A 23,238-nucleotide genomic window follows, 5' to 3' on the forward strand; every position below is an offset into this window, starting at 1 on the left:
TCCTTACTCCAGGGCCAGTAGCTGCCCGGGGCGGGGCGGGGGGGGGGGGGAGTGGGGAAGGAATTCACAGCCATTTGTTACATGCAGAATTCCTGAGGTTCCAAACTCCAGCACTGGCATGCTTGATAAAGATTGTCTCTAGTTGTCTAGTATGTGATTCTCACAAAGGACCCTGGGTAAGTCAGCAGTTTTTCCTGCGTTTCTGCTTTTCCTCCTCACCAGACTCCCTCAGCCAACATTTCTATCCCCTGAGGTATTTCAGCTGGGATGTTGCCCTGATTAAAGCAATTGGCACAGAGGTGCCAATGACAGATAGACAGATAGACAAGGGTATATTTATATCCCCTATACCCAGTAGAGTTTGTTAACCCAAATGAATCATTAATTGGAGAAATGTGTGGGAATGACATTTTTGAGCAAGGGACCTTCTGGCTCTCCCTGCATATTCCAGATAGCTAACACCTCCTCTCCCTCTTACATCCCCCCTTTTGTTAAGTCATTTTTCAACCGTGTTCAATTCTTCTCGACCACATTTGGGGTTTTCTTGGCAAAGATAGAGTGGAGTGCTTTGCCATTTCCTTCTCCAGATCATTTTACAAATTAGGAAACGGAGCTAGACAGGGTTAAGTGACTTGCCCAGGGTCACACAGCTATTAAGTGTCTGAGGCCAGATTTGAACTCAGGAAGATGAGTCTTCCTGACTTCTGGCCTGGCACTCCATTCACTGTACCTCCCTGCTAGCAAGGTGAAATCATAGAGAATCAGAATTTTTTTTTAAATGGCATGGGACACCCTCTCCCTCATCTTTGCAAATGCCTTTTCCTGTGGGGGGTGGGAGTGGGGAGTAGAAAAGAGCGTGGCCTGAGGAAGTCTAGACTGACACAGTGAATATTCAGTACTAGATACAGGAATGCTGAGGGTCTTCCACTTTTTTATTTCAAGTCTTTGGAAGTGAAAGCCATGAAGAAAGGTGGGTGGGGGTGGGGGTGGGGGTGGGGAGGAGGGGGAGAATGAAGATTGAAGAGCTGAGAAGAAAAGGAAAGCACACTTAGGAGATGGGAAGGAGGAGGGCATGACCTGTTGGGTAGGGTCTAGAATTGGGACCTCTCACTATAAGAGGAATCTGACAAGAAAAGCTAAGATTATAAGAGAAAAAAAACAGAATGGAGAGAGGAAGAGAATGATATGGGTAAATGGAGGGGGGAGCGAAGAGAGAATAACAGACACAGAGATATAGAAAGAGACAGGGTGAAAAGGGAGAAGGAGAGAGAGGCAGAGAGAGAAGCAAGGGGTTGCCATTTACATCTCACGCCACATATATAAAACAATCACCAGCAGGCTAATTTTTGGTATCCTATGGACTGAGAAGCATCCTGACCTAAGATGGACAGCGATCTAACCTTATACTCAGAAAGCCTTATGTTTCAATCTTGCTTCTAACATATACTAACTGCATGACCCTGCCAAAGATACTCAACTTCTTAGTGCCATGCATAAGGATCCCTGTGGGATGCATGTTGACTTAGAAAACCACATGTAAACATCATCTATGCTCTATTGAATTCTTATTTATTTTGTTAAATATTTCCCTATTACATTTTAATGTAATGGGCCATACTTGACCCATTATTGCCAGTGGCTGATACTTCTACCGAAAGCTACTGTCTAAGACTACAGATTGCAAAACAAACACTGAACTATTCTGGTGGACGAATTTTCTACTCAGAGTTCCCTATGTCAGCGAAATCACTCACAAGTTGTATAAAAAAAATTGACTAACAGAAGAGTGGTGGACAGAGTGCTGGACTTTGTAGGAAAGGCCCAAATTCTGATCCCAGCTGACATTAGCGGTGTGGATCTGAACTAGTTACTTAACCTTCATGGGTCTCAGGCTATTCCCTGGGACTTCTCAACTAAGTAGTAGACTAGCTGAGTGTTGCTTCCCTCATGAAACCAAAGATCCTTCCTACAAGGATTAATTGCAGTTACCACATCCCTGTCCACAAAGCTTATAAAAGCCTCTCTGTCCTGACTCCTATCATAAGAATTGGGAGATAACTCATATTTGAACCCCTTCAAGAATCTGGAATCGATACACATTCATTTCTTTGCCCTACCTTCTGGTTTAGTGATGTCAACCAGTCACCATCTACCACCAACGTGACAGAAAGGATCAGAACTCGGCATGTATTTTCTGTAAGTTCACAGATGTTCTATATAATTAAACTTCCAACCTTCAAAGGCTTGTCCCTCAATATGATTGGCAGCGCAAAGGCGGGGAATTCTTTCCTGATCTATAGTAATATCCATCTCCACTATGGGAGTGGGGAAGTAGGAATCTATCTTTCCCCAGGGCACAAGTACATAAACCCAGGGCTCTTTGTTGTTATTAGTGCTTTGTTCTCAATGGGGACCTATGATATCACAGGGGTGATGCCTTACCTTGCCAATGAAATGGATTTAAGTGAGGAAGAGCTGCAAAAAGTCATCAGCTTCACGCTCTCCTCCAGTCATTGAAGCCCAGTGCTTATTAGTCTAACACTGGCAGAAATACTGACTCTCATAATTCTATCTCTTGCTATCTTTATTTGGGAACCCTATGTCCTATATTTTTCATATCTGTATCCATGGTCCAATACAATAGATAACAAATCTTAGCCAACAAAAATTCTTCTTCAGAATACTTAGAGCAATGTAAGGTCAGTAATCAAAACAATATTTAATTATATCTATTGCATATTCACAAAAGTGGATGAGTTCATTTTGGAAAAGCTTTTCAACAAAAAGGGTGGAGACAGGGTAAGGAAAGTGGGGTTTCTGGACAGTTCTAGCAAAACTCCAATCCACTGGATTTTTATTGCAGAGCTGATTACTGGAGTTTATCTTTGCGTGCCCTTGGCAAGACAGATAAAATGGAAAGAGGGATGAATTTGAGTTAAAGCACCTGAGTTTGAATTCTGACTTTCCTATTACCATCTGTACGACTGTAATGTAATACCAAGCAAAGGCAACTTCCCAGGTTCGAAATACCAGCATAGGTGCTCTCTATTTTATTCAGTAACAAACCCAGAACAGAGAAGATCAAAACATGACATCATTCAAAATACAGTATTTACTAAGTATGATTAAATAATCTCCAAGTACTACCCCACCCCAGGACCTTCCAATCATTCAATCAATTACAAAGTCTCTGTTCTAAATACTTCTCCACCCCTAGGCTATACCTTAATTAAGTCCACCACAAAGCCCCTCTTCTCAAATGGAGATTAGTTTCCAAACATAAGTAAAATACATTCATTTGCTCAACCATAGAACACAAAAAGGTCAAAAGTTCCCCACCCCTGGATCACAATTGAATCTACCCCAGAGTTACATCAAGTTTAAACACAGCACTTAATACCCAAATGGAGGTCTTTTCTTCATCTTGACACGAGGCAAGTTCTCAGCAATCTTAGTTCCTGGAGAGACAAGGCTTAGCAAGGCCATAAGATACATTGCCAGTCCCTTCATGAATTTATCCTCTGTCTGTAGAACAGCCCTAGAACCCCTGAACACATTAGCAAAGCCCTCTCCCAGGATTTCTGTAAACATACAACAAGAAAATCCTTCTTCAGGGCTTCTGAACCAACAGAAAGGCTCCCAGACCCCTGCAACAACAGTACTGTCCCTCACCAGTGGACAGTATTCACTCTGTCTGCAGGACAGTCTCCAGACCCCTGCAACAACAGTACTGTCCCTCACCAGTGGACAGTATTCACTCTCTGTCTGCAGGACAGTCGCAGGCCTTCTTAGCGAACAGCCAGGTTCCAGGACTTCTTCAACAAAAGGACAGTCTTTCACCAGTGGACAAATCTGGCAAAATAACATCAAAACAGACAGACAAAGTACCAGCAAAACAGCCATGTCTCCTCAGTCCTTGGCAGCAGGGGGGCAGGTCTCAAAAGTCCAGGGCAATTCAAAGCGGCCACCAGCAATTCTCTTAGTCTCTCTCTCTCCACGAGGTGCTGCTACCAAAAAAGATCTTCCGCCTCTCTCTAGTGTCTCTCCAAATCTACATCACCAGCTCCTCCCACTTCAGGACTTTCTTTTCACATCAACAAGCCCATCCCACAGGTGGGATTAACAAACTCTGGGTTTTAATACAATCAATTTGAAAACCAAGCCAATACAGGGGAATCTTTAATTGCCATTACTATCACAACGACTAAGGACTTAATCAACCAAGAAACATTTATTAAAGATCTACTATGTACTAGACATTTTGCTAGGGCATTGATTAATAAAAGTTTTAGTCTCAGCACCCATAAAGAGGACTCTTGAATATGATTGAGGACTGCCCTCAAACTTGTTTATGTGGATTATTTTTATTAATATTTCCCCTATTAGAAATTTAAAAGTCTGAACATTATTATGAAAATAGTTTTGTCCTAGAGAAAGTCTCATACACTCTCAAGGTTGTACAGATCACACTTTGAGAATCCTTGTGCTAAGGGGATGGGGAGAGACAAAAATAAAAGAGAAACAGCTCCCGCCCACAAGGAGCTTACATTCTTTGGGGGAAGACTAAGTCATCTAACTTGTCTGGGCTTTAGTTTCCTTGTCTTTAAAATGCAGATTTGTACTTAGTGCCAAGTAAGATTTCTGACAGCTCAAACGCTGTGATCCTATGCGATATACTTTCATGATCCTCTTATAGTTAGATGGTTCTTTCAAAAGCAAACTGTAAATCTTGTTTTAATTTGAGCTCTCCTAGGAGACTGCTACATTCTGCATGGTGTGTCTCTTTAGGATAAGATTGGCACTCTAGATTTTTGACAAAATAGTTAGCACTTATGTAGGACTTTAAAATTTGTAAAAGTGCTTCACATCTCTCATTTGATCCTTACAGCAACCCAGGCAGGTAGATGTTATATATTACAACTGAGGCTGAGAGTAACTATGCTGAAGGTTAACACAAGCTAGTAAATATCTGAGGCAGGATTCAAACTCAGATTTTTAACTCTAAGTCCAGTACTCTATCCACTGGAATATGTCAGATTATTTAAGTACATTTGTTATTGTTCAGTCTTTTTTCACTCGTGTCTGATTCTTCATGACCTGAATTGGGGTTTTATTCTTGGCAAAGATCCTAAAGTGACTTACCTTTTCCTTTTCTAGTTCATGCTACAGATGAGGAAACAGAGGCAAACAGAATTAAGTGACTTGCACAGGGTCACATAGCTAGTAAGTGTCTGAGGATGAATTTGAACTCAGGTCTTCATGATTCCAGGCCTGACGCAGTGCTACTTAGCTACTCCCTTGCAATACTGTTGTCCTTGTATTAATTGTTGTCCTGGTTCTGCTCGCTTCACTCTGTATCAGTTCATGTAAGTCTTCCCAGCTTCCTCTGCAACAATCTTCTTCATTTCTTATAGCACAATTGTATCCCATCACATTTATAGACCATAGTTTGTTTAGCCATCTCACGATGAAAAGGGCAACCCTCTTTGTTTGTGGTCCTTTGCCACCACCAAAAAAGCTGCTGTAAAATTTTTTTCTTATGTATGAGTCTGTTTCCTCTTTCTTTGATCTCCTTGGGTTATAGACCCACTAGTGGCATCACTGGATCAAAAGGTAAACATATTTTAAAAGCTTTTTGGATATAGTTCCAAATTGCTTTCCAGAATGACTGAACCAGTTTACAGCTCCATCAACAGTGCATTCATATATATATATATATATATATATATATATGTATGTATATATATTTTTTCCCACAGCCCCTTCAGCACTTGTCATTTTCTTTTTTGTTGTTTTTTTTAGCCAACTTTGCCAATCTGATGAGTGCTGCTTTAATTTGCATTTATCTAATCATTAGTGATTTGGAGCATCATTTCATATGGTTATTGACAGCTTGGATTTCTTCCTCTGAAATCACCTTTTTAAAAAAATACTTTATTTTTTTCAATTACATATAAAATTTTTAACTTTTGTTTTTTAAAATTTTGATTTCTAAATTTTCTCTTTCCTTCCTTTCTCTCTCCCTTCATTGAGATTTCATGACTCCATTGGGGGTTTTCTTGGCAAAGATTCCGGAGTGATTTGCCATTTCCTTCTCCAGATCATTTTACAGATGAGAAAACTGAGGCAAACAGGGTTAAGTGACTTGTCCATGGCCACAAAAAGTGTCTGAGGCCAGATTTGAACTCAAGAAGAGGAGTCTTCCTGAATCCAGGTCCAGTACTCCACAGGGTATAAATGCTCAGACTAAAAATTTAACCATCACTTTTCTCAAGTAGGTAGGAGCTGGCTTCAGCACAACTCTACTTTTAGTTCTAAATCCATGTTCTAGGTTATTTTATTGATATGGGCAAATATGAAGATGTAATCCTGCTCAATGAACTTACTGAGCTTATTGCTATAGTATAGGTGCAGAAGGACTAATTTGAATGTTCAAAAATGTATTTCTACAAAGTAAATGTTTGCTGTACAGTGTATTTGCAAGCTAACAAACTGGGCAGTAAAGGAGATCATCTTTTTTCTTTTTCCAAATGAATGGTGCCTGTGAGTATTCTTTCTATTATAAAACTAGGATCCTGGGTAAGATAGATTTCAGAATGTACATGTGTCTCAAAATGTTATTTTGGTGACATTTTGGCATTTTATGTATATGATGGGGAGCAAGGTACCTGAAAACAGAGATTGTAAAGTGCTCTTTCTTGCTTTGTGAATTACCATAGCCTGTTTTTTCCTTGCTCAGAATAAATCCAAGAATTTGAGGTGGCTATAAACAGTTCTTGAATTTCTTGGTTAGGCTTTACTCTGAGTATAGTGAAGTGGTTTGTTTCATTTCACAGATCTCACTAGCCCTAGCATAAAAATATAGAAAATATTCCTTACTGGTGCCAACTAAAAGCTTACAAAACTCTTTATGTTACAAAACCAGCAAACAATTTTGATTTTATAAGGCTAAGTTTATTAGGACATCTAACACTATGAGGGGCAAAATGGTTTTGAAGTCAGAAAGACCTTGGTTTGTGAGTTATAAGTTTCAGTCAGAGTTCACAACCCTTTGTTAACCACTTACTATGTGCCAAGTACAAGGGACAGAAATAGAAAAGCAAAGATAGTCCCCAGGGAGTTTACATTCTAATGGGGGAGACAACACACAAAGAAGACCTGGGGGTCAGTAAGTGTCACTTGAGTCAAGAAAGTTACAGGGACGAGTGGGGACCAGAGGAGAATAGACTGACACATCTTATCCAGAAATATCGGCAGAGTTGATCTGATCGTGATTCATGGTTTGGGATTTGGAGAGATTTGGGAGGAAAAGACAACTCCAACAGGTATAAGAGAGTTAGTGAGCCTGTGCAGGACATGCCTGGAGATTGTAGAATGAAGGGCCTTTCCTGAAATAACGGTTTGAGAGAGGCAGGCACCAAACAGGATAGCAGCCTGGAGAAGACAGTTCTTTCTGACAGGAGTTATTAACCATTTTTTATGTCACATAGTCATTTGGCAATCGTTCAACCTAAGGACACCTTTCTCAGAATAATGCTTTTTAAATACATAAAATAAGAAAAGTAAAGGATTACAAAGAAAACCCATTATATTGAAATGAAGTTAGCAAAATATATTTTTTTAAATGTTCTCAGACCCCAGGTAAAGGACTCCTGATTATGCCAACAAAGCAAAGGCTGAGCTGTGTAGGAAATGCCTAGGAAGGTGAGAGTGAAGTATCTATTTTTTGTGTCTGCAATTAAATTTAAACTCCTAGAGAGTGGGGCCTTATCGGTCAGTCAACTTAATTTAATAAGTCAATTTAATAAGTACCTACTATGCGTCAAGCACTGTGATAAGCACTAGGGATACAAGAAAGCCAGCCTAATCACATTTCCTTTGAGTTTTCTCTTGCCCCCCAACATTCCCCACCCGAGTACAAGTATAATGCTATCCATTGATTAGATACTCCATTTACACTTCTCAAAAAAGTTATTAAAGCCAAACTGTAAACCACTGTAGCTGAAGATATTTACCAACCTGCATGTCCCTATCCCTTTCTAGACTCTCAAAGGGATGATTTTTTTTCTTCAATTTTTTCAATCAACAAGCATTTATCTTCTTCTCCAAAAACAAAACCCTTGCAACAAATATGCATAGTGAAAACTAATTTCTATCTTGTCCTTGTTGAAAAATATATGCCTCATTCTGCAGCTTGAAGAATCGATCACCTTTCTGTCAAGTGGCGAGAACATTCTTGTCATCAGGAATTCTAGTTGGTCATTAAATTTATCTTAAGTTCTTTAGTCATTCAAAGTTGAGCAGAATGATTTCAGATGTCTGGGATCTATATTAAAGTTTTACTTCAAACATTTTGATTTCTGTAAATAAAATTATTTTCCTATATAGTCTTACATATGTAATTTATGCATTAAAAACATTATTCTGAAAAGGAGTCTATCAATTTGACACCCAAAAAGTAAGAACCCTGAGCTAGATAATTTCCAAATTAAAAAAAAAATTTTTGGAGGAGGGAAGGCAGGGTAATTGGCTTACCAATAAAGTGACTTACTCAAGGTCACATAGTAAGCGTGTCAAGTTTCTGAGGCTGCATTTGAACTTGGGTCCTTTTGACTCCAGGGCTGGTGCTCTATTCACTGCACCACCTAGCTACCCCAGGGCTAGATAATTCCTAAACTCTATTTCAACTCCAAAATCCCATGATCTTTTTTTTTTGACACTTAGCATATATTGCCTTGTGTTGTTTTTTTCTTTTGTTTATATCTTTTTTCTTCAACTAGAGTGGAAATTTATTTAAAGCAGGAACATACTGTGCTGTTTTGCACCCCTCATAGCTTTTGCCAAAATGCTTTGTACAATTCATGCATTTGGTAATGGTTATGATCACAGTAGAGATTATAAAGAAATGAAATAAACGGCTTACACGACACCTTTTTTTTAAAAGGGAGGTGCCCATTTCCATTGTTCCCAGGGGGTTATGATAGCATCATAGATCTAAAACTGGAAGGGTCCTTAGAAACCAAATAGTCCAATTCTGCCCTTCCCCACATTTTATGAATGTAGAAACTGAGGTCTGGGGAGGGTAAGTGACTTGCTTTAGGATGAATAATAAGAAAGTATCAAAAGGAGCATTGGGGCCCAGGTCCTCTAATTCCACAGCCAGTGCTATTTAAACATTTTTGTTTTAAACTCCCCCCTCTTCCCCAACACCACCATTAACATACATTTATTTTTTTTTCTCCATTGAGAGGGAAAAAAAAAAAGAAAACCCTTATATAAAACATGGGAGGTCACACAAAACAAATTCCTGAATTGGGATTCCTGAAAAAATCCTGCAAAAATGTACGTCTCTATATCTTGAGGCCGTCGTCTTGGTTAGGATGAACCAGTGCTTTTTCTACTGGACCATGAAACAAAGTCACCTGAGCAGGAACACACACACACACACACACACACACACACACACTCACACACACACTCACACACACACCCATGGCCTTTGTACCACAGGGTGGTGTAAACCTTTGCTGAAAGAGACTTCTGGGATAAAATCCTCTTGTCTAATTTTATAGTATTGTGCTGTGTAATTACTGGGGCCTCTGTAGCCTGACACCTGGGTCCTTCTTTCATGATCTCAAGTTCAGGGTTATAGCCTTTCCCCATATATTAATTATACCCCTTCTTACCTAGCTCCAAGAGCTGTTCACACCAAAGCTCTGTCTATAGAGACACCATAGGATGGGTTATTCACAGTGGTAGGGGGAAGGAGTGCTTTTTTATTTCATTTTGCCTAAAGGTACTCTGAGACATCCCCAACTTTATGTCATAGATCTGAAACAAAAATAAGAATAAATAATACCATTCCTTTTGTATGTCTCCCATTTGTCTTTTGTTTTTGCATCTTCTTAGCAAAGTGGAAATACCAAGGAAATTCATTAGCCTCTCTCTTCCCTGTGGTTGTAATGAAATTTTGTATTTCACTCAATTTGAATTTCTCTGTTACACTAGTGTAACAGGAATTCCATTGATTTTCTGAAAAGTGTTAATAAACTGTTTAGAAGTTCTCCGTAGTCCTGGATAAGGGAAAAAAATGATACTGTGGAGATGATTAAAGAGAAGTTTTCACTCATCTCTGAAATTTCTAGCAAAAAATGTTCAGAACATCAGGACATGTTTCTAATTTGAACTGAAGGATGATTATGAAAAATTTTATATTTAACCAAGAAAGTGGTAATTCTTTTCATATTCAAAATGAAAGTGCAGCTTAGCAAACCCAAAGTTCAACAAGGGATATAGCATTCATTCCTGGATTAAGAAAGTATCCAAGACAGCAGAGCATATATGGAGCTCACTGTGTAATCAAGGTTGTATCATGTGTTATGAGTAAATTATCTATTTTGTTAGTCCAAAGTGTACTCCCTCACCTAACTGTGAAAGCTTTTTTCAAAGCGTAAGAAACCTTCTTGATCTAATTACTAACCCATGGAGCTGATCAATGTTTCATGGGGCCAGGTATTATTGTCATTAAGTAGACCCCTCCCATTAATTATTTATCTCGGGGTCTGGGGTTACAACTCAGAGAACTGTGCATATTGTTCTAGGGCTGGGTTGAGCCCAGAAAGGTGAAGGCTGAATTACAGCCCTGGCACACTGTTCTTACGGAATACAATTCAACTGGATCTTTGTCAGGCAGAATGTGGTCCAATTTGGGACTAGAATGTTCCCAAATCTCATGGATGAAAGCCTTTATATGAATGATCCTTTTTACTCTCTAGCATGTTAATAACTGACACATGTATAGATTGCAAAATGCTATCTCATTAGAGTCTCACCAGCCACTCTGCAAAGTGGGAACTTGTGGGAATTGTTATCCCCACTTTACAGATAAGGAAATTTTTGAGACTCAGCATAAGGAACTCAGGATGTGACAACTCCCTTCACCAATGTAGATGACAATCTATGACTCAAAAGCTAAATTTGAGGAAATTAACAGCTTGAGATACAGAGAGATAAAATGACTTCCCTAGAATCACAAAACTAGGTAAGTGTCAGAGGTAGAATTTGAACCCAGTTCTCCATGATACCTTAGAAATCATGCTGGATTTGAAGTTAGAGGGCCTGAGTTCAAATCTCAGATCTGCTACTTACTACCTGTGTGACCTTATGCAACCTGTTTATTCTACCTGGACCTCAATTTCCTCATCTTTAAAATGAAGGGGTTGGATCAAATGCCCTCTAAACTCCCTTTCACCTTTAAATGTATGATCTTATGACTTCAAGTCAAACTCACTATCCACTTCCCCAAGCAGATACTTGCCCAAATAGCCTCTGTGGACAGCTTCTCTTTGCCCACATAAAGCTCAATCTAAATCAGTCTCCCTCTAGTCAGTTTTAAGCAGCAAGAAGCAGGTGCTATTGAGGTATTAGTTCTGAAGGGTGTGTCTTCCTTGTTCCTGTCGCTGAATTACATTATGTATTTTGTCATTGGGGTCACCACTTTTCTTTTGACTGAAACTCTGGGATCTAGACTTGCCTTGAGGGCATGCTGAAGCACAAATCTTTTCCTGTTCTTGCTCCAGTCCCAAGCCTGTCAGATTCTGAAAATTTAATTTAGTTTCTCACTGTGTTTTTACCCCCTTCACATACTAGTTCTATTGGCTTGAGTCACAACCCTTAGCAATCAACAGTCATAACATTTTCCCTCCATTCCCTTGAACCCTTTGCCTCTCAGAATGACTGTGATGGTCCCTTCTGGGTCATGGTGAAGCGGAGAACAGGGGGACTTGTCACACAAAGGTCTCTCAGGGAAATGGTCTGAGAAGAGATTCAGGAGAATGGGGGAGATACAGAAAACCTCAGATTCCAATGATATAAAGGTTGGGAAGTCATATGACTAATGAGGAGTCAGATCTACTCTTAAATGAATATCAGAGTATGATGAAAATTAATTATATAAGCAATCAGGGAAAACTGTTGATATGGACATTTTATAAATGCTTGCTGGAGAATGAACAGAAGGCAATGTGAAACCTCATTTGGCTATATGAAAGAAATGTTAATTAGAGTGATTTACATGAACTAATGAACATTTCTGCCTAGTTATCATATAACACCATATGCCTATAGATCATTATATGTATCAGACTAAATTTTATTAAAAGTTTAATTTGATTATAAAACTAAATTCTGTTCTTCATAATTAATAGCTCATAGAGCAGAGTCATTTGTTTGCAACTTAAAACAATTAGAACACCAAGAATAGAAGATAACGTTGTAGAATTATAGCTGTTTAATTACATGTTCAAATTTTTCCAATTGGAGACTTACCTAGAAAGTAACAAAAATGGTTAAAGACCAAGTATGTCCTTTATGCTCTTATTTGGTGGTAGAGGTGGTCTTGATCTCTGATTTCCTCAGTATAAGGGAATTCCAATGTGGAAACTCCCTCCACTGATAACAAGTTGGTAACTCATCTCTAATTTGTAGTTTTAGAGTAGCTTCTAAAATTTATAATCTTAAATTACTTGCTTCTGGTCACTTTGTTATTTTTGAGTCTTTTTTCAGTCACATCTGATTCTTCATGACCCCATTTGGGGTTTTCTTGGCAAAGATACTAGAGTGGTTTGCCATTTCCTCCTCCAACTCATTTTACAGATGAGGAAACTGAGGCCAACAGAGTTAAATTACTTGCCCCAGGGTCACATAGCCAGTAAATGTCTGAGGCTGGATTTGAACTCAGGAAGTGCCTTACTCCAGGACTGGCACTCCATTCACTATGCCACCTAGCTGAATCTAGCTAGCCTTAATTAACAAGTATTTATTAAGTGCTTATTATTTGCTAGGTATTGTGCTGAACTCTGGAGATATCAGAGTATCTCAGAGGGACTTGAACCAAGGTCTTCCTGAAGCCTAGGACAATTTACTATCTATTAGGTCAGCTAGTCCCTTATCTTAGGTATTTGTTCTGCCTAAGCCTCCAGCCCTGAGGGGTAGTTTCAAATGTCTGCAAAGGATATCAGGAAAGTGGATAGGCTCAATGCATGAAGGCTTTTAAAAAATGGAATCTTTTTTTTCGTCAACCAACATGAGAAAAGGAAAAAAGCTCTTGCAATTTGACTATTTGAGATGTTATTATTAACTTGGGGGAAGGGGGGCATCCCTGAGGTTATGGACCTTAAAGAACTGCTCATATATGTCCTTACTGTTTGTTTTCTTATGTGAAAGGATTATTATGATTATGATGTTTTGCTTCTTGATTCAACCTTTACAGATCTGAAAGTTGCCTATAGGGTCAGAGTACACCTGGCCTACATGTCAGACAACCTTCATCATTAAAACAATTATGTTCTATATAACATATCAAATTGCCATTTTAGGGAGGAGGAAAGGAGAGAGGAAGAAAAATTTGAAACTCAATTTTTTTTTAAAAAATGCATGTTAAAATTGTCTTTGCATGTAATTAGAAAAAAATAGAATACAATTAAAAATACTAAAATAGATTATGTACTTATGTGTCAGAGCAGTGATTAGCATTAGATAGAATGCTAGGCTTGCTGTTAAGAAAGCCTCAATCTAAAGCTTCTGACAGCTACTAGCTGCCATGTCATGCTGGACAAATCATTTAAGCCTTAGATGCTGGAACAATGTTTTTAAGCTTTTTATAAATGTGTGTAGATATGCACAAATATTATCAGGAAGCCCTACAGCAAACAGAAGACAGCCTGCAGCTATTATCTCTGAGGAAGTTTTATATGCAAATCCAGTTTCTAGTCAGCTTTCCCTCTTCCTTTCTTATTTTTCTGCTTCCTGCTCTTCAGATTTCTGACACTTTTTATCCCTTCTTTGGAGATGCACCATCTTGATCGATCTTAACAACAGTACATTGTCACGATTTACATTTTTAAAAATACAGATGGAGGTTGGTTAGAGCTTGATTCTGACAAGGCTTGTTACTGTTGTGCAGTCTTTCAGCAGTGTTAGATCCTTCCTGACCGCATGGACTCAAAGGGCTTGCCAGGCCCTTTTAGCCTCCTTCACTATCTCTCTCTCTCTCTCTCTCTCTTTTTTTTTTTTTGGGCAATTGGGGTTAAGTGACTTGCCCAAGGTCACATGGCTAGTTTTTGTGTTAAGTGTATGAGGCAGGATTTGAACTCAGGTCCTCCTGACTCCAGGGCCGGTGCTCTATTCACTGCACCACCTAGCCGCCCCCACTATCTCTCAAAGTCTGTCCAAACTCATGTTCCTTTTTTTTTTTTTGATGATACTATCTATCCATCTCATCTTCTGCCATTGCCTTTTCTTTTGCTTTCAATCTTTCTCAGCATCAGAGCCTTTCCCAATGAGTCCCATCCTCTTATTATGCGGCCAACGTATTTAAGCTTCAGTATGTATTAGAATCTAATTTGGGCCAGTTAGTTGTTCTGTTATAGGGCATAAAGGAGCGAGACAGAAGATCCCTGAGATTAAAATTGGAAGTGGATTTTACTACCGCAGGACTGCCGGGGTCACATACCCAGCTCAGACAGTGAGTTGGCATGAACAGTATGCTGGTTTTTAAAGAGATTACAATAGTCAGGTTACGTAAGCTGAAACTACAATCAGTGATTGGTCAGTGTATATTTGAATTTTCCCGCCTTAAAGTTTTTATCCCTAGGCTGAGGTACAGGGAACCTAGAATGAGTGGAGATGGGAAACACCAGTGGGGGGGGGGCAGGGAAGAATGGAGCAGGATTTTACCCTAGGCTGAAACTCCCACCCAGGGATCAGTTAAGGGAGGGAAGGGTGGAGTTGTGCTGAAATTCCTGCTTACAGATCAATTAGGGGAAGGGAAGGTGGAGTTGTGCTCAAGACTGTATTCTGAAGCCACCAACTGTACTAACCTCCAGCCAGCCAGCTCACAAGCACAGGCCATGGGGTCATAAGGGTTTTCAGTTGTTTTTCAGTCACGTCCAACTCCTCACCATCCCATTGGGGGTTTTCTTGGCAAAGACACTGGAGTGGTTTGCCATTTCCTTCTCCATCTCATTTTAGAGATGAGGAAACTGAGGCAAACAGGGTTAAGTGACTTGCCCAGGGTCACACAGCTAGTAAGCCTTGGAGACCAGTTTTGAACTTAGGAAGATGAGTCATCCACACTCCAGGCCCAGAACTTTATCAACTGTGCCACCAAGCTGTCCCAACCCCTTACATAGCTATATGTATATCTGTCCACGGGGTCACACAGAGGTGTTCACAACTGAGCAACTACAATCAGATGACCAACTCAAAGTTCATGTACCACCAATTTTTTTTTTTTTGGTCCAGACCAGCAATCCCATTTGTTATTAGAAATTTCCAGTATAGAAATCCTCTTCACCAATGCAGATTGGCAACCCTGCTATCATTTCTAGTCATGGTTTCTATAGGGCACTGAGAGATCAAGTGACTTCAGGTCACATTTTCCCTGAAACAACTATCTAGCAAATGTTCTATCTCTTAGTACAAAGGAAAAGTTTATTTCATTGATTGGTTGGTTGATATATCTAAGAGAAAGCTTTAATCTGGTCTTCCTAACTCCAAAGCTAACCCTCCATTTGCTATACTACCTTATTTCTCACCCTGCGAATAGTAGGACAATAGCATTACTGTCACATACAAAAAATAGCACATTATTAAATACTCAGAACTTTGGTAATATGTGCTAGTATATATTGCTACGTGCTTTAATTATGTATCTACATCATATTCATCAAATTGAAGATTTTTATTTTCTTTGACAACTCTACACACTTCGTTGAATGATGGAACTATATTCATAGCTTATAAAATGTCAATGTAGATACATATGTGCATTTATTTTATTTTTAATTCATGAAATAAAATAAGCATTTCCATAACATAGTATAATAAAAAAGATGATTACACATGAAATTACAAATCTATTATGAACAACATGCTATTCCTTTTAAATATATAAGGTTATCTCTAGAGATGGCTACCATTAGACAGATATATATATATATATATATATAATTATTCTATACATACTATCAATGATTATATTTACTGCTAATTCTGAGTATTTGTTCAAATGACCACTACATATAGAAAATATATACTATGTATTCATTGTAATTTTTAGTAAAAGCCTCCCCTGAGCTTCTCTTTTTATAGGCTCAATTGATGTGCCAATGAATCATTCATTTTTTGGCACAGGCCAAAACCCTACCTATGCAGAAACATGTATTTGAGGGGAAACGTAACTAAAATCAGCCCAGTTCAAATAAAATCAGAGTTGAGTTGTGGACAATCTGGCCCCAACCTGCCACAGTATACTTTCGAAAGAACCCAAAATTCAAGAATAAATGTCGTTAGGCAGAATTGGACAAGCCATTTTTATTTCCTTTTTAATGCAACCTTTTTCTGAATTGCAAACTGATGGGCAATTCATTTTTCTGATGTCAGTCTGCCCTAACTTTCTTCCCTATTTCTGCCAACAAAAATCATACAAAAACCAGGAAATGAATCTGGCATTAAAATCAGCACACAAACTGCCAGAATGCTGTGGAAACTTCTCCTTCCATTTCCTTTATAGGTAAAGTCATAGGGTACCAGAGGCCTGCCTTTTAGCTCTTTTCAGATTTGTCCTTGTATCATTTACAACAGCTTATAAGTCACAGGGTCTGAAAAAATTAGGTCTTTCTTCCTAGATAGAATTTGAAAGCCTGAAAAGTCCTGCTGTATTATATTTAGCCATTAAAATAACCACAGTCTCACATGTTAAGCAGCACCCTAGTAAAAATTAGAAAGCAAGTCCAAAAGAAATTAGGAATATTATGACTTTCATTTTTTTCTTTCCTTAAATACCTTTTTGCTTTAGTTTTTGTGGAAGAAGCCATGTCAGTTGGTTAACATGGTTCATTAGACAGTGATAGACAATCTTATGTTCTCAGCCTATTCCTTCTCAAAATGAGTTTGAGTCCTTCATCTTTGAAGATGACAGGATTCTGATCTCTCATACATAAAAAGCTATCTCTGATGTTGGTTCTGTGGATGACAGATGACCGGAGGCCCAGCCAGATTTCTGTGGACCAATGCCATTTCAGTCTCAGCCTTGGGATTTAGGATACAACTCCGAGTGGCATTGAGGTCGTCCTCACTCTAGCATGTGCAAATGTTATCCAGTTTGGGGCTAGAAAGGATGGAAGGTGGAGGGTGGTAAGTACAAATAACAACCACCACCATCCCCCTGGTAGGCAGAAGTGGGAGCTCCTCTATAACCGTGACTGAAAGACATTGTTACATTTGAAACTTGGGATCTTTTTCAAAATTAGTTGAGGGAAGATAATTTCCATGTTAATATAACATCAGCTTATGCTCCTCCCCTTCTCGTTTTTTTTCCTCTTGTAAGGGAAGCCAAACAATTTGTCAGTGCAAATGAAGGGGCACTTGGGAAAGGAAAAGGAAAACGATGGTTTGCTTTCAAGATGATGATGAAAAAAGTAAGTATTTTTATAGAAGGATTTTTTTCAGTGAGTCTGCATATTCCTGTTAATTAAACACTTTATGATTACTGTCCCTTACATTCTCATTCCTTGGGAGCTAAGGAGAGAGCCCAAGTCTCCAAACATTCCTTTGCTGTTTATGATACATTTTGAATACCAAAAGACCATTTAGCTTTTTTCTGACAAGGGAATCAACCCTTGTGGAGCAAGGCATAGGAAATGAGAAAAATAGCACAACAGACAGTAAGTGCTTTTTGGTGTATATCATATTGTATTGTACTGTACTGTATTACATTATATTATTATATCATATCATATTACATTACTTTATATTATGTTACATTGTGTTATGTTATATATCATAGAATATCTCATATATCAAGATACATCATATATCACATCACAGCATATCACATATCATAACATTTATATTATGTTATGTTGTATTATAATGTTATGCTGTGTTGTGCTATATTATATTGTGTTGTGTTATATTGTGTTATGTCATGTTGTGTTGTGTTATGTTACGTGACATTACGTCATGTCACATCATGTTATGTTATGTTACGCCACATCAAAGAAACCCTGAATGTTATTACAAATGTTAGTGGTATTCATGGAAAGAACATTGGGCTTGGAGTCAGAAGACTGCAGTTCTAGCCCAGGTCTGCCACTTAGATCACAGATTTAGAGCTGGAAGAAATCTTGGAGGTCATCTAGCCCTCCTCCTTCCTCATTTTACAGGTGAGGAAATTGAGGCCCAGAGAGGAGAAGTGTCTTGCTCAAGATGACACAGGTAGCAAGTGGCAGATTTGGGAAGTGAACCAATATTTTCTGACTCCACATCCAGTTCTCTTCTTCCTGTATGCTGTTATCTACATCTGTGACCTTGGGCTTCTTTTCATGGGAATCATAAATCTAGAGCTCGAAGAGACCCCAGAAGTTCAATCCCCTCATTTTCATCGGTTAGTCAATAGGTTAGTCCAGGGAAGTTAAAGAATTTGCCCAACATACAAAAATAACAGCCACCAACCTTTAGAAATAAGAGTGAAACCCAGGTACTCAGACCTCGGGTCCAGAACACTCAACGCTTGCACCATAATGCCTCCTGTGTCAAGTAATGTCAAGTCAACAAGCCTGTGTTGAGGGCCTACTAATACCAGGAACTTTGCTAAGCTCTAGGGATACAGAGGAAGACCAACACGATCTATCCTTTCAGGAGCTCACAGTCAAATTGCAACTTCTCTGGACCTCTTTTCTTGTCATCGCAAAATGAGCAAGTCGGACAAAGTCATCTCTAACGTGCCTCAAAACTCCGAATCTATTCCTTGTGGGGAAACTTCCACAAAAAAATTACAGCTTGGCATTGTACGTGGCATATAGTAGACATAGTCCTTGTTATGCAATAGGCTCTGAGAATACAATGACCAAAGTGAAGAATTTCCTACTCTTAGAGAATGTACACTCTAATAGGAGAGGCTAGATGTTAAGAGATGCATATATATCAAATAAACTCAGGGCAGCATTAGAGGGAAGGAAACTAAGTTGTAGCTGAAGGGAATCAGAAATATCTTCAAGGTGGGACTGGAGTTGAATTTGAAGTGGAGAAAAATGCATGACTTTGGGTTTCTTTGCTTTTGACACATTTTACATCATAGATTTGACTCTTATTATTGGTTGGGTTCTGTTCATGTAGTTCTCTGGAACCCTAGAATTCTCTGCACATCTGCAAACCAGATGAAGAGTGCATTGATAATGGAAAGAGTGAAGGCTTAAGAGTCAGCTGATCTGAATTCTTGTTCTTGTTCTGTCATTAACTCACAACGTGACCTGAGGCAGGTCACTTCCAACCCTGAGTGTCAGTCTCCTCATTTGTTACGTGAGGGATTTGGACTAGTTGACCTCTAAGATTCCTCCTAGGTCTGACGTTCTATGATTCCCTAGTTCATATCTTAACAACATAAAGATGTTTCCCCCTAGACTATAGATTTAAAACTATATAATTAATTGTATTCAATTAATCAATCAGCAAGCATCTATTAAGGGCTTACTATGTTCCAGGCACTAAGTTAGATGTTGGTTATATATAAAAATAAAATCAAGGAAATAGTCTTTTCCCTCAAAGAATTTACAATCTACTCTCCATTATGTTCTCTTACACTGAACTAACCAGATGTATCTTTGCCTTGGAACAGTGATTGGTAATGGGCAAAGGAATTTGGAATTTTCTGCCCTGACCCCTCTTTGAAAGAAGGTTCATTGCTCCATGGCAGTCTATTGGTTCACACCCTTGATGCTACTCATGTAGTCTTTTTTTTTAATTGAGCAATCAGGGTTAAGTAACTTGATCAAGGTTACACAGCCCAGGTGTTTCTGGGTGGGTGCTAAGTGTCTGAGCCTGGGATTCCATTCAGGTCATCCCTACACTGGGGCCGGTGCTCTTACTAGCTGAGCCACCTGGCCACCCCTTACTCATGTAGTCTTAATGGAGTTCATTCTCCATTTGACTTGCCTTTCAACAATCTGAGAACCAATGATTGTGTTTTCTCCTTTCTAGAAATGGGCAAAATTTCTTCGTGATTTTGAAATCTTCAAGCAGGCATGTATACCATGGGAAAATAAAATCAAAGCTGTTGAAAGTAAGTGCTCGTTAGACCATGATGGTGGCGGGTGGCAAGAGAAAGTGAAATTATCTAGGATAAACCACTGATTTCAGCCAAACTTGCCAAGTTTGTGAAATGTCTTTCCCAGTCTTTGACCCTTCAGAAAGAAAGAAAAAAGGGGAAAAAACCACACCCCTTTCTAGTCATCTCTTTCACACTATGAAGCTTCCTAAGAGTATAAATAACTATGCATATTGAGTATGTATCAACCCAGGAAAAAGAGTCATTTAATTCCACCCTCTCTTTTTAGACTAAAGCAAAATTTTTCTAATATGACTCTGTGTTACTTTGTGCTCTGCACAGATTGAATGGTGCCATGTGCAATGACAGCTCATCATATAATTGTTTTAGCAGAGATTGTATTCTTATGATGAATATAGCATTAAATGTGTGTGATCCTTATGAGTACGATACAGTAATCCTAATAATTAACAATGAATTTTTTAAAAGGAGAGTCTATTTTAGGACTCATTTTAAAATTTCTACCATATAATAAACATTGATAAGCTAGGAAGCTGCAGATAATAGAGAAAATTCATTTTCTAATCAAAAAGTTTAATAAGTAAAGTATCGCAGGATTTTAAGGCATATTCCATTACTTAAAAATTAGTTAAAATTTTTTAAATTTTGTTTTGACACATTGCTCCTTAGTAAACAACACTGGCCTTCCCCTTAGTAGAGATAGGGATGTGGTGGACTAGACCTGTGATTTCATTCATTGGTGTCTGAAACTTCCTCATGAAGAAACTACAAGTAAATGTCAGCACCTTCTCTACAACTTATAAATATAGTCTTAAAGGGTTATAGAGCTTTCTAGAGCATTGAGAAATTAAGTGATTTGCTCAGGGTTGCATAGGCAACTGACCAATGTTCCATCCATTAGATTGGGTACTGTGCCCTTTAAAAAGGTCAAGTAGAAAATTATCTAATCTAGAGAAATGACAACTGCCTGCAAATGTAACTTCCCACTCTTATCACTTATCATTTTAATGGAATACATAGAAGTATTTTTTTCCATCTCTATCATTTGGAACCAACGTTCATCGTATTTGACCTGAATTGTGGCGCTGTGAGTCTTGTCCTCATCGAAATGATAGCAGTCATTATGTATATTGTGCTTTGGACTCTGCTCTTTAGAAGACTATAAATAATTTCCTTAATTAACAAGGGAATTCAAGAAAATATGGAAATAGTTTTTATTGAAAGCCCAAATCAATCACTTACCTTGTTGTGATTTCCCAGTGCGTTGATATCCATGGATTTTGAATAGGATCTGATTCCACCCCCCCCCCCCCAACAGACACACACTCCTTCCTCTCTAAATCATGAAAAAAAGGCTTCCTGCTGGTTAAGTAAAAGGACATGTAATGAAAATAGTGACTCAATAGAAAGATAACCCAAGTGATACTTCCTTGATATGATTGGATAACTTTTAGTAATATGTCTCTGTTGTCTCTGATCCTGTCTCTTGTTTTAAAATGGAAACAATTTAAATTATCAAATTAATCATAACTCAGTTTTATCTGGGGTGTAGTGGAAATACCACTGGAGTCATAGGGTTTAAATCTCAGTCAGGACATTTACTCTACGTATGAGCTTAATCGAGTCACATGATCTTTCTGATTTTTTTGTTTCCTCATCTGTTAAGTGAAAGACTGACTAGATGAACCCTAAACTCTAAAACTATAATGCAGTATTTTAGTTTGTAACTGTTGAGGCAAGTGCTGTATCATTATGCCCCTTTCAAAGATTTGAAAACTGAAGCTAAAATAAAGGTTAGGTAAATTGCTTAGACCACAAAACTGTTAAATAGGAGGTGCTAAAGTGTAGATTTAAAGTCGGTTGTCTGCTACATCACTTTCTCTGTCATGGCCTTCCAGGGTCCAGAGAAAACCTTGATTTGTCTAATTACTTTAATGACTCCATTTAGCTTCAGCCTCAATGCTATGCTGCTCAAACTTTTCATATCTAACTCTCCCCTCTGAATATAAGACTTCCATAAGAGTCATTCCTTGTCATTCTCACAGACATTGCTCCTCACTCACCCCACTAAATACCACACGTACATTAACCTAACATAAACAAAACAGTTTTGTTTCTTTTTCATTCCCATTGTAACATCTTTGGCAAAGTCTGACCTCCAATTGTGTGTGGGCTCACACTTCATACTAGAAACAATCCAGAGGAACTTGTTTATTATCAACGACTTAATTTGTCTTCTGATGACCTTGACCTAACGTCTTCAGGTTTGATGTAAGTATGTTCTTCTAGAAGCCATCTCCCACTGTCCCTCCCCCACTTCAGTCATGTAGGTGACCAATGAATCTTGTTCCACTTCTTCAAGGTTGGGTCTTATCTACCCATCTCATCTTCTCCTGGAGTTCATCAGACAAAATACTTTTGAATAATGAAACTATACATTCTTAAAGATAAAGCTGCATCAAACAAGATTATTTTAAGTACTGTTAAGGAGCTTTCAATTTCCCATCCTTGACCTGATCCAGCAGCTGGCCAGGGTGCCCCTTCTCCATACCTTCATCTCCTTTCCTGTCTCTAGTAATCTCATCTCCTGGCACAGTTTAGCTACCAGGATAGCTTTAGAAAAAATAAATTATTTAGATAAGAATTTGCCCACCTGCACTATGTGGTCAGATTTCCAAGTTAAGTTGTCCTGAATTCACCTATAACAGGGCTTTGCTTCATTTATATAAAAGCAAACTGAATTTGTTGACTGTCTTATTACAGAATTTTAAAGGATAGGTTTCTACATCTGTTCCTGAAAGGCATGCCTATGGCATATTAGAAGAGCAAAGAAAGTAAAGGTTCATATATCCCACAATCCTTATGACTACACATTCTCTCTACCCACACAACAGCTATCAGTTTTTTCCCCCCTCAGGGACATTTTTTAACCATAATTAGTCACATAATGAAATGGTAATGATTTGATGGCATGAGGCAGCGATTTCTAGATTTCTTGCATATTTACAGATTTTTGCATGAGGTTATTATGCAAGAACACCTCTTTTTAACTATACAAACAAGGTTTGATTTCCTAAACTATTAAATGAAAATCATAAGGAGAATATATT

General features: G+C 38.5%; 1 protein-coding gene across 1 annotated transcript in view; it reads left to right on the forward strand.

Annotated features, from left to right (window-relative positions):
• The window catches only part of TMC1 (transmembrane channel like 1), a 151,415-nt gene that overhangs the window by 35,775 nt on the left and 92,402 nt on the right, over positions 1-23,238 (forward strand). Inside the window, exons 5-6 of the mRNA XM_069087161.1 lie at positions 17,390-17,480; positions 20,041-20,122. Of these exons, the coding sequence (XP_068943262.1) occupies positions 17,390-17,480; positions 20,041-20,122 (173 nt within the window). The remainder of the gene's footprint in view (positions 1-17,389; positions 17,481-20,040; positions 20,123-23,238) is intronic.

Source organism: Petaurus breviceps, unplaced genomic scaffold (assembly GCF_028583685.1).
Source record: "Petaurus breviceps papuanus isolate PSGF00001 unplaced genomic scaffold, PetGlider_PUasm1.0 118, whole genome shotgun sequence".
NCBI lineage: Eukaryota > Metazoa > Chordata > Mammalia > Diprotodontia > Petauridae > Petaurus > Petaurus breviceps.